Source organism: Meleagris gallopavo, chromosome 1 (assembly GCF_000146605.3).
Source record: "Meleagris gallopavo isolate NT-WF06-2002-E0010 breed Aviagen turkey brand Nicholas breeding stock chromosome 1, Turkey_5.1, whole genome shotgun sequence".
NCBI classification, from domain to species: Eukaryota; Metazoa; Chordata; class Aves; order Galliformes; family Phasianidae; genus Meleagris; species Meleagris gallopavo.
In genome coordinates this window covers 74,854,576-74,870,869 of record NC_015011.2, presented here as the reverse complement: position 1 = coordinate 74,870,869, position 16,294 = coordinate 74,854,576, and the positions used below count along the sequence as shown (strand labels likewise).

General features: G+C 40.5%; 2 protein-coding genes across 2 annotated transcripts in view; one reads left to right on the top strand and one right to left on the bottom strand.

Annotated features, from left to right (window-relative positions):
- LOC104913078 (transient receptor potential cation channel subfamily V member 6-like) overlaps positions 1-65 on the bottom strand; it is a 7,739-nt gene extending 7,674 nt beyond the window's left edge. The window contains exon 1 of the mRNA XM_010718225.2: positions 54-65. Within this exon, the coding sequence (XP_010716527.1) occupies positions 54-65 (12 nt within the window). The remainder of the gene's footprint in view (positions 1-53) is intronic.
- A 66-nt stretch (positions 66-131) lies between these two features.
- On the top strand, positions 132-15,631 carry LOC100544321 (ephrin type-B receptor 5-like). Its single transcript, XM_010718216.2, has 9 exons — positions 132-139; positions 396-493; positions 607-726; positions 1,072-1,319; positions 2,209-2,424; positions 5,390-5,539; positions 5,688-5,881; positions 7,032-7,187; positions 11,827-15,631. The coding sequence occupies exons 1-9, from the start codon at positions 132-134 to the stop codon at positions 11,933-11,935; spliced, it is 1,299 nt and encodes a 432-aa protein (XP_010716518.1). The 3' UTR covers positions 11,936-15,631.
- Positions 15,632-16,294: the final 663 nt, after the last annotated feature.

Genomic DNA, 16,294 nt, shown 5'->3' with positions numbered 1-16,294 from the left:
TGGTAAATATAAACATGTAAAAAGAAATGTCATAAAAGTAGATGCATTTATACATGAAGTATCATATAGTAGTGGCTCAGAGAAAGTGAAGAAATAACATGGCTATTTTTAATTTGTCCTTGATAAGGAAAATGATGATGTAGGAAACCCAAATGAAAATCTTTAAAAGGTCAAATATACATGGAGACAAATACAATAATTTTAACTTGGTTTTGCAAATTTTTGATACATAGTGTATCAAAATAGTGTAAAAACTATCTTGATAGTGTAAAAACTATCAAGTAGAAAACAAGCTAGGTTACCATGAGATCTGCAGGATCTTAACAGTATCATATATACCTAAATTCAAGGATTCAAGTCTTTCACTGAGAAGCCTACCACAATATCTAGGGCAGACTTCTGCATGTTTTGACTTTCCTTTCCTTTACGTCCTGCAGTAAAAGACAAGAGACTCCATACACAGACCGCCTGCAGCAGTATATCAGTACACGAGGTAAGTGTTTTTAAGCAGCAAATGGCAAAGACGTATCTCTTCAGGACTCAGTAGAACCCATTTTTCTCAGGGGCAGATTCTGGTGATGTTTTGGACTGTCTCCTCCACTGCAGGACTTGGAGTGAAGTATTACATTGATCCTTCCACGTATGAAGATCCCAACGAAGCTATTCGAGAGTTTGCCAAGGAGATTGATGTGTCCTTCATCAAAATTGAGGAAGTCATTGGATCAGGTAGTATGAGAGTCTTTGGATTTTGAATTTTCTTGTCATAACTTAGCACACTAGTGGCCTGAAGTGGACCAGATTCTGACACATCAAATCTCTCTCTCTCCAAACCAAGTTTAAAACACCCTTTGAAGATTCATTTGACTTCCTCATTTGAACTCTGAACAAGTAGTCCCCAACCTGACTGAATTCAGAGCCTTCATCAAGAACTTTACTTTGACCTAAATGGTCTTAAGTAACGTTATTTCCAAGCAGTTTCAGAGATCTTCCATATAGGAATGTTTTAATGCACCTGACTAAACACTTTTCTGTGTTTCCTTACTTGAAGTGTGTTTCATCCCTTCCTAACAGGAGAATTTGGAGAGGTGTGCTTTGGGCGCCTAAAACACCCAGGGAAACGTGAATACACAGTAGCTATTAAAACCCTGAAGTCAGGTTACACTGATGAACAGCGTCGAGAGTTCCTGAGTGAGGCCAGCATCATGGGGCAATTTGAGCATCCCAATGTCATCCACCTGGAGGGTGTGGTCACCAAAAGCCGACCAGTCATGATTGTCACAGAGTTCATGGAGAATGGATCACTGGATTCCTTCCTCAGGGTACCATAACTGGAGTCTCCCACAACTGTTACCTCTTAGTCTTGCTACGTGCCATTCTCAGACCTGATAATTGCCTATCCTTCCTCTTCCCCTTGTCTCCACAAGTCCTCAATAGTCCTCTGTATGTGCAATAGGAATAACAGCAAATCAGGCTAATTGTTTTTGAAGCCCATATTACAAAAATTCACCTATTATCTATGCATTGTTTAGACCTCTCAAACTCAACAATATGAAATTATTCACCTTTATACATGGCCTTTCACTTACTATGGACATATTCTAAATTTACCTTTTAAATAATGCTGTTCAGAGTTAATTCCACTGAATGTTTTCAAGTAACTTCCAATAATTAAATTTGTTATTATTTTTGGACTCAAGAATCTCCAGTGTTTTTTCCCAGTAATGAAATAAAAATACAGATATTTCTGTAGTATAGATGCTTTATTTATTTCTTCGTTGATGCAGATTATAATTCAAACCAGCCATTTCAGCAGGTGCATTTTGAAAAGCACAGGAAACCATTGTATGGAATTGAATAGAACTCATTGTAAAAATCTCAGAACATTAAGAGTGGATTTTATGTTTCCCTTCACTTAGACATCTTAGTAGTTAACGAGAGAGTAGACATAGGATGCTAAAGGAGGATACGACCACAATATGAGATTTATCTTCAGAAGTACATCATCAAAGTCTGACTTCATTTGAGATTCAGTCCTTTAGGCCCAGTTTCCTTTCTTATTTGCTGTCCATGAGGCCTTAGAGTTCGGCTGAAGTTAAGACATGTTTTCTAACTTCATAAATCTACCTTATTAACTTTCTCTTTGATATCCTCCCTATAGGCTTAATTTCCTGTGGTCATAAAAGCCTGTGTTTGCCTCTTCACTTGCAGCAGAAGGAGGGACAGTTCAGTGTGTTACAGCTGGTGGGAATGCTACGAGGGATTGCAGCAGGCATGCGCTACCTTTCAGACATGAACTATGTGCATCGTGATCTCGCAGCACGTAACATCTTAGTCAACAGTAACCTTGTATGCAAGGTGTCAGACTTTGGTTTGTCCCGCTTTCTTGAAGATGATGCTTCAAATCCCACTTATACTGGAGCTCTGGTGAGTTACCACTGTGGAGTGATTTACTGCAGTGTTGCCCACTATAAATTTGTTCTGTGTGCACCCATTCTAGCACATCTCGAAGCCTGTGTGACCAGTCAGGTGAGGGTGAAGCCTTCTACCTTGCAAGCTGTCTATTTCAAACAAACAGAGAACGGTAACTTGAGTATCTGATTCCCTCTGCCATGTGAAATTGAGTCTAAGTGAAGTTCTTTGTGGGATGATGGTGAATAGGACAAAAAGAAGACAAGCTTCATAAACTAATACAGATGTATCTTTTCCCTTACATTAGCTTCTTATAGGAAATTAAAAGAACTGAAGATAAGATTGAAGTCTGTTCTACTACATTTGAGAAAATAATATTTTTTCCTGTAGAAAAGACAATCAGCCTAAATATGGACTTACTACAAATCATCAAATGAACTTACTGCCTATAATGTTCTGATGCCCTTTATACCTTCCACAAAAGTGGTGTGAGATGTATTAAAACTACCATTTAGTATGCAAGGAATGAAGAATTCTGTCACTGAAAGCAGAGACAAGTTTTACATATACATATTCTGAAGAACCAACACTCCTGAATCATATTTCGTCTGCCAGGTTGTAACTAAGTGTCAGAGAGGTTAACGTGGAAAGAAGAGAGATTTAATGATAGTCACTCAATGTATCCATCATTGGAGCTGCAGGTTGAGATAGTTCATGTTGTGAGTTATCGTCATACAGGATCCTCTCTTGAGTGGTACTGAGGTGACCATCTGCAGATCGGACCCTGTTTCAATTTGTTGCCTCCACAGGACTCAGATAAGGGATCTCACTAGAGTAATGAAGAGTGTATTACAACTATTACCAACTCCTCTCTTTCATGCAGGAACCAATTATATTGCCTCAGGAAGTTTCAGGTAATGAAAATGGATGATTGCTAGAGAATTTAGGTGCTTAGATAGTGTTTTCCTCTATCCTCCTGTTGACATAGAAGGATATTGGAAGAAACAGACAAATCCAGGACAACATCTAGCTCCAACGTTTCTGGCAACGATTTCTTTGCCAGAAATCTTTGTTGTAACCACTAGGAATGCTGTGGGTGAGGCAAGGAATGACACAGTTAATGGGAGTGTTTACGTTGGTCCAGGGAGAACTAAGGGCTTGGGAGTCTATCTGAAATGCCTCTACATCAGTGCATGTATTATGAGAAGCAAACAGGAGGAACTCAAAACTTCAGTCTGTTCCCGGAAAGGGAGAGATTAAACTGTACAGTCCTTTCAGTTAGGAATAACCTGCTTGAATGCCTCTGAGTAAAAGGATTAGGGGTATGTGCAACAAAGCAGATGCTGTCATAGATTTTTATCATAGTTCATGCAGCCAGAATGACAGTACTGATTTGTTATTTAATAGACAATTAAGAGAAATCTCTGAATTGGTAGTCCCTGTCCTTTTGGGAGATTCTAACTTCTCTGATATTAACAGGGAACATCATACTGTAGTGACAAGTAAGTCTGGGAAATTCCTGAAGTATGTCGGAGATAACTTCTTGTCACAAATACTTAGTTAACTAATCAGGAAAGGTGTCTTCCTGTACTAGTTCATGAATACAGAAGGCATCATGGGAGATGAGACTGTAGCTGACTGTCTTAGCCAAAGTGATCGTGAAATGATTTAATTTAACATTTTTAATGAAATAAGAAGAATGATCAGCAAAGTTGTCATTCTTGATTTTAGAAGAGCAAACTTCAGTACTCAGGGAGTTAGTAGAGTTCCCTGTGAATCTTCCTCTAAGGGCCTAGGGGTCTACAAGAACTGATTACTTTTTAAGAACCCCTTTTAAAAGCACAGAAGCAGGCAAATCTACTGTGTCATAAATCAAGTAAGCAGGGCAGAAGACCAGCTTGGCTGAATAAGGAACTCTTCTTGAATTCAAGTAGAAAAAGAAAGCATTATGATCTCTCTAGCCGAGGTTAGGCCATACAGGAAGATTGGCTGGAGAGCAGTGCTGCAAGAAGGGATGTGGGGAAGCTGGCTGGTAGGTTCATTATGAGCCAGCAATGTACCCTGGCAGCTAAGAAGACAAAACGTGTTCTGGGATGCATTAAGCACTGGCCAGTCAAAAGAGGTCATTATCCTATCACATACAGCATTGGTCCAACCTCTCTTGGAATACTGTGTGCAGTTCTGAGTTACACAATTTAAAAAGGATGTTAAGATACTTGAATGCATTCAGAGGATTGCAAGAAAACTGGTTAAAACTTTGGGAAGCATGTCCTCTGAGGAGTCGGTGAGAGCACTTGATTTGTCTAGCTTGGAGAAAACAAGGCTTAAAGGGATTTTGTGGCTCTTTACAACTTCCTGAGTACGATTAGTAGAAAGAGAGTTGCTCATCTTTTATCCCGTTTCTTTTAACAGGACATGTGGCAATAGCTCAGAGCTGTTTGTGGAGGTTCAGACTAGACCATAGGAGAAATTTCCAGTTAGTCACTGGAACAGTGATTGATATCTTGTGAGACTCTCTTTTTAAGAGGCATTTGGATAATGTAGTTGGACTCAATCTTTGTAAGTCCCTTCTAACTGAACTATTCTGTTCAACTATTCTATTCTATTCTGCATGGCTTTCAATTTCCAAACTGTTGAGACTTTCAAGAGGATTTGACTGTCTGCTACCTCTCAAATGCTGCACAGAAGAGCTATAAAACTTAAATTCCATTATATTAAGGATTTGTAGCAGCAAGGGGACATGAATCTATATTGTTTGTTTGTTTGTTTTTATTTAACTTGTAGGTTTCAGTAGAACAAGGTGGGAACTTTTAACATACTTTGAATTTAAACCACCAATGTGTACAAGACAGCATTAACTGAACTGTCACATCATTTCAGAGTTGTGTCATTCTGCTGGCATCTGACCAGGTCAATGTTGTCATTTTCCCAAGTAGTCCTTATCTCACTAACATTCTGATTACTCTCTGATGCTTTCTAGGGTTGCAAAATCCCCATCCGTTGGACTGCCCCTGAAGCTGTCCAGTATCGCAAGTTCACTTCTTCCAGTGATGTCTGGAGCTATGGCATTGTCATGTGGGAGGTGATGTCCTATGGTGAGAGACCTTACTGGGACATGTCCAACCAGGATGTAAGTTGGGGAAGTGGTGGGAATGTACATCTGCCTTTCTGCTCTGCATCTGCAAGCAGAAGAAAGTCATACACTGCCAAGTGACTGAAGCTTGTCTGTCTTTTATTTTCCTAGCTGTGATAAAACTTTATTCTTCTTTTTTTGGCAGGTAATTAATGCCATTGACCAGGACTATCGCCTGCCACCACCCCCAGACTGCCCAACAGTTTTGCATCTGCTGATGCTTGACTGCTGGCAAAAGGAACGAGTCCAGAGACCAAAATTTGAACAAATAGTCAGTGCCCTAGATAAAATGATCCGCAAGCCATCTGCTCTCAAAGCCACTGGCACTGGGAGCAGCAGGTGAGATGAGGATTTAATGCAAAATAATACAGCTGGTATCTGGGTAGACATCAGAAGGAAAAGAAGGCAGGAACTCAGTCTATATAGTGTTTTTCCAATTCTCTCTTCCAAGACTGAGACCAATTAATAAATAAAAAGTGAAGTAGACAATTGGAAGAGATGTATATCCTGATTCAGTTTGTGAGTGATGAGGATGAATTAGGAGTTGTGAGTGCTGAATGTGACAAGAAAGAGATCTTGATGAGTTGAGAGACCTTTGGGGATGTAAGTCGGGACAGATCTAGTGCAGCTATACAAGGTACTGTATGATCACATAAAATTCTGTGACAACAAGAGGTGTTAAAGGAAGAAAAGACCATAGCTTGTGGAGTGAAAGAATTCTGTCGCTAAAACTAATCAGAATTGCAGCTTACATCTCATATTTTCCCGTCACTACTTTGCTACCTGATATAACCAGCAGGAGGAGGTTAGCAAGGGAGAAGTCTCCAGAGGGAGGTAAATGGAGCTAAGATTAGAAAGCTGATGGGCTGATAATAGAATTACATCCTGCTGATATGGAGGATTTTGTTGCAGTTATGGACTTTGCTCAGTGCAATGCACTGCAAAGCTTGGCGCGAGAAGGAAAATGAAGTAATGCCCAATTTACTGAAAAACAGCATGGAATTGCTCTAGGCAGATTCAGATGCCAGGAAAAACAGAACATGCCATTCATAAACAGTGTTTTCTTTGACTTTTTATTGCTTTCTTCTGCCTGATGTGTGTTGAAACCCAAATGATACACTATCTTATTGGGTCTTTTGTGATCCAAAAAAAAAAAACCATTCTCAAGAAACAGAGCTGTTCACAAAGGGAAAAAGGTACAGGGTCTCATCTCTGTGCCTTGGACTGCAGCTCTTAACTCAGAGGATAGGTTTAGACCCAGAAAATGGGAAGGAAGGATCAACAGCTTAGGTTGGGTGGATAGCTTTTAGGCAGAAGGAAGATATAATCTAAAAAAAGATATCAAGGTGGGGCTTTGTGAATCAGAGCACGAAGAACAAATGTAATTGTTTAGTCCATGCTGTGCTGTTCTCTCTCTCTCTTGTAACTGACCTTATCATGGTCACCTGATGTTGATAACAGGGAATTTTAGAAGCTGACTCTTTTGCAGACCATCTCAACCTCTGCTGAGCAACTCCCCTCCAGATTTTCCTTCACTCAGCAATGCCCATGAGTGGTTGGATGCCATCAAGATGGGTCGTTACAAGGAGAATTTTGACCAGGCTGGTCTGAATACATTTGATGTCGTATCACGCATGACTCTGGAGTAAGTATAGAGACAAAGAGCATACTATATAATGCAGAAAGTGAGAGATGCAAAGTAAGAGCTATATGGAGAATATATATGCATAAAACAGGAGAAAGAATCTAGAGCAAAGTAGCTACTCTGTCTTGTATCTTTATTAGGACTTCTGGTTGCCCTCCATACCACTGTATATATACATAATCTGTTTCTATAAGCATTAATATATAAGCACTAACTGATGTACAATACAAAACATATTGTCAGTGTTACAGAGAGAATGTTACATTAGAAAGTTCATGACACCTGAACAGGAATCACTTACAGGGGGTTGTGTAGAACCAGCCACACTATATACTGAGTATATATAGCTTGCTGAGGTGATCAGCTCCAGTGTAGGCATGTTCTGCAGTGGACCAGAGGATCAAGGTGTGCAGCGATGTTCCTGCGATTGAAGATACTCAGGGGAAGTGGAGAGAGCCACCAGACATTGTGAGAGTGGCTGACAAGGCATGGGCAAGATCAGGAACAGAAGCAGTACATTTAAACACAGCATAAGCATCATTAACTTGCTGGGGCAATTAGCTGAAATCCAGGTGGAGGGGCCACAACCTTCCCATGCAGACCCATGTATCCAAACAGACCTCCAAAGGGCTGAAAAAGCTGCCCAGACCTTCATTTTCAAGGAACTACAGATTCTGGATATCACCCTAAAGCCTGAGGGTAGAAAGTGGGTGTCATGGGTGCAAATGTGTCTACCTGGATGAATGTTTTCGAGCAAGTTACCAGGTTCCATGAAGAAATCACCAGGCAGTGTAATAGTCCATGCTGTGCTGTTCTCTCTCTCTCTTGTAGTAACCAGTAATCCGAGCAAGAGATTGATGCCTGGTATTGTGTACTGATCAAGAGACAGTCATGCTTAAATTCCTGAGAGGAGAAGGCTGACTAGTTTCCAAACCTGAGGTGATGGACTGCACTGATACACAAGACAAGTGAGATTGGACAGACATCTCTGCTAAGAGCGGAAGGAGACATTTCCCTCTTGCCTCTGATGTGCTTCCACACAACAGATACAAGCTCTGGGGCTGAAAAAAGAGAAGTACATAAGTAATGATCAAGACCCAGGAAAGGGCAACTGCATAAAGTTGGTCCAACCAACCACCTGTATTAGAATCAGTGCTACCAAAAAAGTGCAGTGGATGCTAGTAATTCAAGATTCCTAAAAGACACTGAAGCACCCATTTGCTGTCCAGACACTCTCTCTAGATAGGTTTGCTGTCTGCTGGAGGTCTGGATTCACAATATCATGAAGAGGCTATGGTGCCTGTTAAAGCCAGATAACTACAACTCACTCCTATTTTTTCAAGTATGGTCAAATGAGGCTGTGATGAGAAGAATCCAAATAGAAAAAGAGATTTTATGTACCTCAGAAAAATGTTGAAGGGATTGAGAGCACAAGTAGCGTTATCCTCTGTCCTCCCAGTTGGAGAAGGAGATAAATGGATCGAGCGAATGACTGTATGCAAGGTTGCTACCATTCTCAGGGATATTGGTTGTATGATCTTGGACACACCTTCAAGAAACTGGATATAATGATACCAGATGGGACACAGCTGACCAGTTCAGATAAGAATGTTCTGGGCAGCAAGATGGCTGGACGTAGTAACAGAGTTTTAAACTAGATTCAGTGGGGTGAAGAGATGCACTTCTGAGTGACAAAGAAGATCCAGGGAATCACCAACACTTTAGGAAGCAGCAGGGAAAAAATTGTGAATTGTCCCCCAAATAATAGGAATGGCTCCTCTAAGAAAGTAATGCAGCCAACAGCCTGGCTGAAGTGCCTCTACACTGATGCATGCAGAAAGGGAAATAAGCAGGAGAGGCTGGAAATCATAGTGCTATTGGAAAACTATGATGTCATTTCTTTCAAGGAAATATATTGGGTTGAATCATACAACTGGAATTTTATGACAAAGGGCTACAAGATTTTCAGAGAAGGAGAGGTGAGAATGTTGCCCACTATGTTAAGAAATTGACAGATTGCAGAGAGCTAACTCTGAGAAACAACCATGAACAGGCTGAGAGCTTGTGGTTAAACATCAAGGACTGGACCAATAAAGGACACGTGGTTAGGATCTACTGCACACCTCATCAAGGAGAGCCTGTTGACAAGACCTTGCTTCAGCTACAAGAGGCCTCACACTTGCAGACTGCTCATCAATGCAGAGAAGATCATTAAAGGAGAGGTGGACTGGAGATGGTCTGGGCTTCAGTGACCGTGTTTTGTTTATGTTCGTGATCTTGAGGAACAGGAACTCAACAAAGAGCAAAGACAGGGACCCTGAACTTTAGAAAAGAAAACTAGAAAAGGTTCTTTGGGAAATGTCCTTAGAGACAAAGGAATTGAGCAAATCTAGCAACTCTTTAAGGAAACCTTTCTTAGAGTGCAAGAACTCTCTGTTTCCATGTGTAAGAAATGAAGCAGGGAAGGCAGGAAATTGGTATGGCCGAGCAAGGACTAACTAGTCAAATTGAGATTTAAGGAAGGAAAATCAGTGAAGGAAGGAAGGAAAAGGCAGTGGAAGCAAGATATGTGTCTTGGGAAGAGAACAGGGTTGCCATCAGTGTATGTAAGAATGGGATTGGATCAGAATAGCCAAGGCACATATGGAACTGAGCTTGGCAAGGGATGCAAAGAATAACAAGAAGGAATTTTGTAGGTAGATTGATCAGAAAAGAAAGGCCCTCTGATAAATGGAAAGAGAGAACCAGCTACAACAGACGTGGAGAAGGCCGAGGCACTCTACTATTTCTTTGCCTCAGTCTTCATTAGCAGTCAAGCTTTCCAGATTTCTAGTTCCTGATCTTCTAGGTGGAGACTGAGGAAGCAACGTTCTTCCTACTGTAAGCAAAGAGCAGACTCAGTGAAATTGAATGTGTGTAAGATATGGGGTCCAACCCCGGAGTACTGAGGAAACTGGCCGATGTAGTTGCCATGCCATCACATTTGAAAAGTCATGACTATCAGAAGTCTCTAGTGACTGGAAAAAACAAACAATTTTCCCACTTTTAAGAAGGACTGAAAGGAAGACTTGGGGAACTAAGGCTGGTGAGCCTCTCCTCTGTGCCTGGGAAGATCCTGGAGCAGATTCTCCTGGAAGCACTGTTAAGGCACATGTAAGACAAAGATGTGATCTGAGACAACCAGCATAGCTTCACCAGGGACAAATGATGCCTGACCAATCTGATGACCTTCTATGATGGAATGACTGTGTCAGTTGACAAGAGAAGACTGAACAATGTCATCTGTCTGAATTTCTGTAAGGTCTTTGATGTGGTCCCACAGAACATCCATGTAACTAAATTGGACAGAAATGGATTGGATGGGTGGGCTATTCAGTGGATAAGGAGTTGACTGCATGGCTGCAGCTGAAATCGTGGTCAGTGGCTCTGTGTCCACATGAAGGCCAGTGATGAGAAGTGTCCTTCAGAGGTCTGTCTTGGGACCAATGCTTCTTATCTTTATCATTTACATAGCCAAGAGATCAAGTTGACCCTGAGCAAGTTTGCAGATGACACCAAGCTGAGTAGTGCAGTTGATGCTGCAGAAGGAAAGGTTGCAATCCAAAGAGACCTGGATAAGTATGAGATGTAGGCCTGCATGAACCCAATGAGGTTCAACAAAGCCGAATGCGAGGTGCAGCTCTTTGTTCAGGACAATCTCAGATACATATACACACTTTGAGAAGAATTCATTGAGAGCAGTCCTGAAGAGAAGAATTTTGTGATTCTGGTGGATGAAAAGGTGTGTGCTTACAGCCTGTAAGCCAACTGCATCAAAAGAGGGGTCACTAGCAGGGAGAAAGAGGGGATGGTCCCAATTCTGCTCCTTATGAGGCCTAATCTGGAGTACCTTGTCCAGATCTGGGGCTGTCAGCACAGGAAAGACACAGAACTGTTGGAGTGGGTCCAGAAGAGACCACGAAGATCATTAGAAGGTTGGAACACCTCTGCTATGAAGAAAGACTGAGGGAGCTGGGTTTATTTGGTCTGAAGAAGAGAAGGCATCAGGAAGGTCTTACTGCAGCATTTCAGTACATAAAGAGAGTTTATTAAAAAATCCATCCTTTTTACATGATCTGATAGCGATAGGTTTTAAGCTAAAAGAGGGAGATTTATGTTAGATGTTGGAACTAGACTATCTTAAAGGTCCCCTCCAACCCAAACCATTCCATGATTTTATGATGATTCTATCTAGGATGATATATTTTTTACTCCAAGTGTGGTGAGGTGCTGAAACAGGTTGCTCAGAGAAGTTGTTGAATGCCCCAGATGTGACGGTTGACTAGCAACTCTACCCGTATCAGCTGGGTTGGGACTGGATTATTTTTAAGGTCTCTTTCAACTCAAGCCATTCTAAGATTATGTGATTCTGTGAAGTGTTACATAGAGCACAGGAGCCAGGAAAATGCTTCTTTTTTAAATCATAATCTATCAAGTTCTGCCCGTACCTCCTCTACCCAAACGTTTGCGAAGCAAAAGCAGAAACCTTTTTAACTGTTTCCCAGGCCTGGATAACCATATATATCAATATGGAATAACTGGGATGGTTCAGAATAATAAAACCATTTTAACACTTTCTACACCTTCTGTTCTTTTGCAGAGATCTCCAGCGTATTGGAATCACCCTGGTTGGTCACCAGAAAAAGATTCTAAACAGCATCCAGCTCATGAAAGTTCATTTGAATCAGCTTGAACCAGTTGAAGTGTGATGCTTTAACTCTCTTTATTTCACCAGACTCAAATTCTGAGAGAATTCAGAGGGATTGTCACTGTAAGAAAAGGAAATGGCAAGATGCTCCTTGAAGACTTACTGCACCTTGAGAGTAGACATTACATGTCCCATTCCATCAGCAAAAAGAGAATCTTGCCATGATTTAAAAGCAGAGCTAAATAGCTGGTGGTGTTTAAATATGGCTGGCATCATACACTAGGAGTAGGTCAGGGGAGGGAAAGTTATAGTAATGCAGGGGGGAGCTGGTATAATAGTTTGGACAGATCACATGTACCTGCTAGCTCTTCTCATTACCTAAAAATATCAGACAATTCTCCAACGCCATCAGCAGGCTTTATCTGTGACTGGGAACTCAACAAAGTGGTAAAGACATAAAAGCCACAAAGAAATCAGAATTTTTCCAGAGGAATATCAGCACATTGTGAGAGATTATCACTCAGTTGGAAATGGACATCGCTTCCATCTGCAGTATGCCAGATTTGTGAGAAACTGGCGTTCTACTTAATACACAATATGTGGTAAACAATGAGGTACATCACCTGGTAATTTTTCACAGAGGTTAAGAGTAAAGGGGTTGAAATTCTGTGCTATAACATATGCAGTTCTTGGGTCTGTTCCATGATCCAGAAGGGAAACTTACTAATCCATTGTTCTGAGGCAAGGAATAGCAAGACTTAGATGCATAGCATCTATCTATGGGAGTTTAAACAGAATAAAATGAATAATGGTTCATAAAATCCATCCTGCTGAATTTTCAATTGGAGAGCCCATTCTTAAAAAGAAAGGTGCAAGTTGCACTCAATTCTGGTTTCATTCTTTTCTAACTCTCTTCCAGTCCTTCCCCTCTACCCAGGCAGATATGGAAGAGAGTAACAGAAATAAATCTGAAGTCCTTTGCAACTGAAAAATGTTTTCTCCTTTTCTCATCCTGACAAGTCATAGCAGTCCACAGTAATACTGATTGAAAACTGTTTCTGAGGAAAATGCAGATCTGCAGTAGTCAATTCCAAATAGACAATTGGATCAAGGGATATGAAACTCCTTCACAAATTCTTCTCAGAGAACGGTACCAGTCCCAGCAGTAACTTCAGTCTCTAAGAATAACTATGTTCTCAGGATCAACCGGTCAGTAGTGCAAAAGAATGACCAGAGGAGTCAGATTCTCTCTCCCTTTAAATAGACTGCCTAAGAGAAGATCTCTTTGTGGAGGGGAAGAGCTTCAAGATGTAGGAGGTATCCTAGTGTCTGTCACTGTGCAGAAGCAGGAAAACAAGAAGCTCAGCTTGAAAGTAAAATTCAACCAGTACACTTGTTCACCTCATCAAAACATAAGAAAGGAAATGGAAATAGCCTTGCTAACAAGACTACAATTAAGACGTTGCATAAAAAGATATCTTCTTCATGCCTAGAGTGAATCACCCTACCTGTTCTGATCTGTGAATGATTTGGTTCACCATGAACTAGTCATCAACTCACTGTATTTTTCCAGCTGTCAGGGTGTGAATAGCACAACTTCCACAGAACTAATTCCTGTATAATTTTAAGTTTCCCCCAGCAATTAAAAGACATAAATTACTTTTTACAGTTAAGAATCTTATAATACAATAGGAGGTGCACCAAAATACTTGCGCTCTAATAGCCAACACAGTTCAGATTATTACAACATAAAAGCAACATATGCTAACATTTTCAGTTGGAAGAGTAAGAACAGAAGTACATTTTTTCAAGAAATAAAAAGTCAATCCAAAAACAATCCAAAGGAACAAGAACAAAACATTCATAACAGTACAAAGAGAATGAGAAGATTTTTTAAAAATGAATGAAACTAGAAGTGGTCCACCTGTAAAAAGCAAGAGTCTGTAGCTTTTTAAAGAGTTTCTAGGATCTTGTAATGCTCAGAAATCCAAACTTTTGCATATGCTGACTATCAGTTAAACCCACAGCACATGAGACTAAGCAAGAGTTGCCCTCTTCAGAAAGGATAGTGAGCAGAAGGTGTTGAGGGGAATCTAGGTTTTCTAGCACCTTCCACAGAGGGCACAAACACATGTACATGAATTCATATATGAGTATGTTTTAACAGTTCTGCAGGCCATTTGGAGAAACAGCAAGCTATGTTTTTCATACACAGCGGTCCCTTTTAGTGGTCAAGATTAGTAGAGAAATTAATGATCTAGTTCAAATTCTTGTGTCTTTTTAGTCCAGTGGGAACTTAATCCTACATGTTTTTTCGGCACTTAATTTTTCTGCAGTAGGAAACAAGATAGGAGCCTTGTCTTACTCTCAGACTAATGACAGTGAGGTTTAATAGCCTTCTATGGGGATCTGCAATGAATTTATCTGTTTGGTGAGAGTGCAGGCAATAGTACATTTACTATTGCATACCAACTCTATGATAAAGTTGTTTTCACATACAAAGGATAATGATTTATTTGCTTATTGTAGCTTAACCTGGCAGGCAGCTAAACACCACAAAGCTGTTTGCTCACTCTCTCACCTACCCCCCTATATGGAATGAGGGAGAGAATTTGTAATAAAATAGAACTCATAGGTTGAGATAAAAAAGTATTTACTAAGGCAGAATAGGAAAATGGAAACAGAAGAGCAATTATAGCAATATATAATTGCCACAAGGCAATTACTCAGCAATAAATACAACATCCCACCAGCAATGCAAGGTCTCCTTCACACTGATCAGTGCTCCCACAATCTCTGAGCAGCAGCTGTTCTCTGGCCAACTCCACATAGCGTTATGTCTTTCCACATGGTGCCACTAGGTAAGGCACCTGTCCTGGCTCTGTCCCATCCCCTGTACCATCATGGCATCTGCTGTTCTCCACACTCCATTGCTCATGAACAACCAAACATCCATGTGCAATTGGCACTGTTTCATCTGAAATCAGGACATTGCTATAGCAAGATAGGTAAGTAGTGATAAGACATGATAAATTTTCTCCCTGTTCTCGAGCTTGGTTGAAATATTCCTATAACTGGCCCAAGGGGTCAACATTCAAGATGTCCTATTGCAGCTAGAGTTGTGCAGAGAGAGGCTTGAGTTTGCAGAGGGAGTGCAAAAGGGCAACTGTCTTGTGTAAGAAGCCCCTTTATATATTCTCAGGACATCCCTATTTTTCCTCGTAACTTGGGGTGGAAAGACTGTTGTGTTTAATATATCTTGTGTGATTTGTCATCATGTCACTCCTCAATTCCGCGAATATGAAGGAAAGGTAATCCTGTCTAGTGAATAAACAAAAGATAAGAGGAAGAAAAAAAGCACTAGACATAATATCCTGATCTCACTTTACTCAACCTATGTGAAAATAGAAATCTCACTTTCTGTTCCAACAGACATCTGTGGGGATCTTCTGCAATATATGAGCACCCTCAACAAGTAGGAATGAAAATCAGAAGGGAAAGCAGTGAGATCCACCTAGACATCTGCTATCTGTAATTACTGGAGAAAAAGAGAAAAATACAGTGAAGTCTTTCAGAACCATATTATCTGCTGGAGAATCAGCTGGGAGATTAACTAGTTATTATATGGAGTAAATGTGGATAATACCTGTAATGTGTATAATAGGCATTACAGGATGCAGAAGCAGAAGAGATAGAGAAGAATATCCATGGCTACCATGAGACCAGCATAGCAAATATAAAAGTCACATTTTTCTAATCACCTTGAAATTCATTAATGTCTTTATGATTTTCGTTATTGGTATTCCACATCACATACGTGTAATTATCACCTAGTCTCACCTCTGCTCGTAAGTGTTCAGTTTTTCCCTCCATAAGAAAATCCACAACTCTTATGAACTGAACTGGCCAAATGTCTCTGAGACCCAAGTTCTATCTCTTCCGAAACTGGAAAGCAGTCTGTCCTTTCCATCAAATTCATCACAATTCAAAGAGGGAATTATGTAACTGAACTGTTTTCTTACCTGCATTCTCCAAAGCTCATCCTGCTTATAAGCCACTCTCCACAGGGTGGCATCCATCACAGCAATGAGCAAGTTGAGCATAAAGAGAGCGGCAGAAACAGTGAAGGTTAAATATCTGATGTAATACATGAGGGGTTGGTCTATTTCACTGCTGGCAGGTCCATTCATCTTGGTAAAGAACTCTTAAGTACTGAAAAATGATTTAATATAGTTGTGAAAGTGGCCATCAGGATCTTGGGTCTGGAAGATGATTTAAAAAGCTAGCAAATAAAACAAAGGAGGAAAAATAGAAAAAAGAAGAAAACTGAAGGCCACTGTCATGGCCCTTGCCAGCATAATCTGATAATCTGTAAACTATAGCATTGGATTTTAGCCCAAACCGCTATGTCATCCTGGTC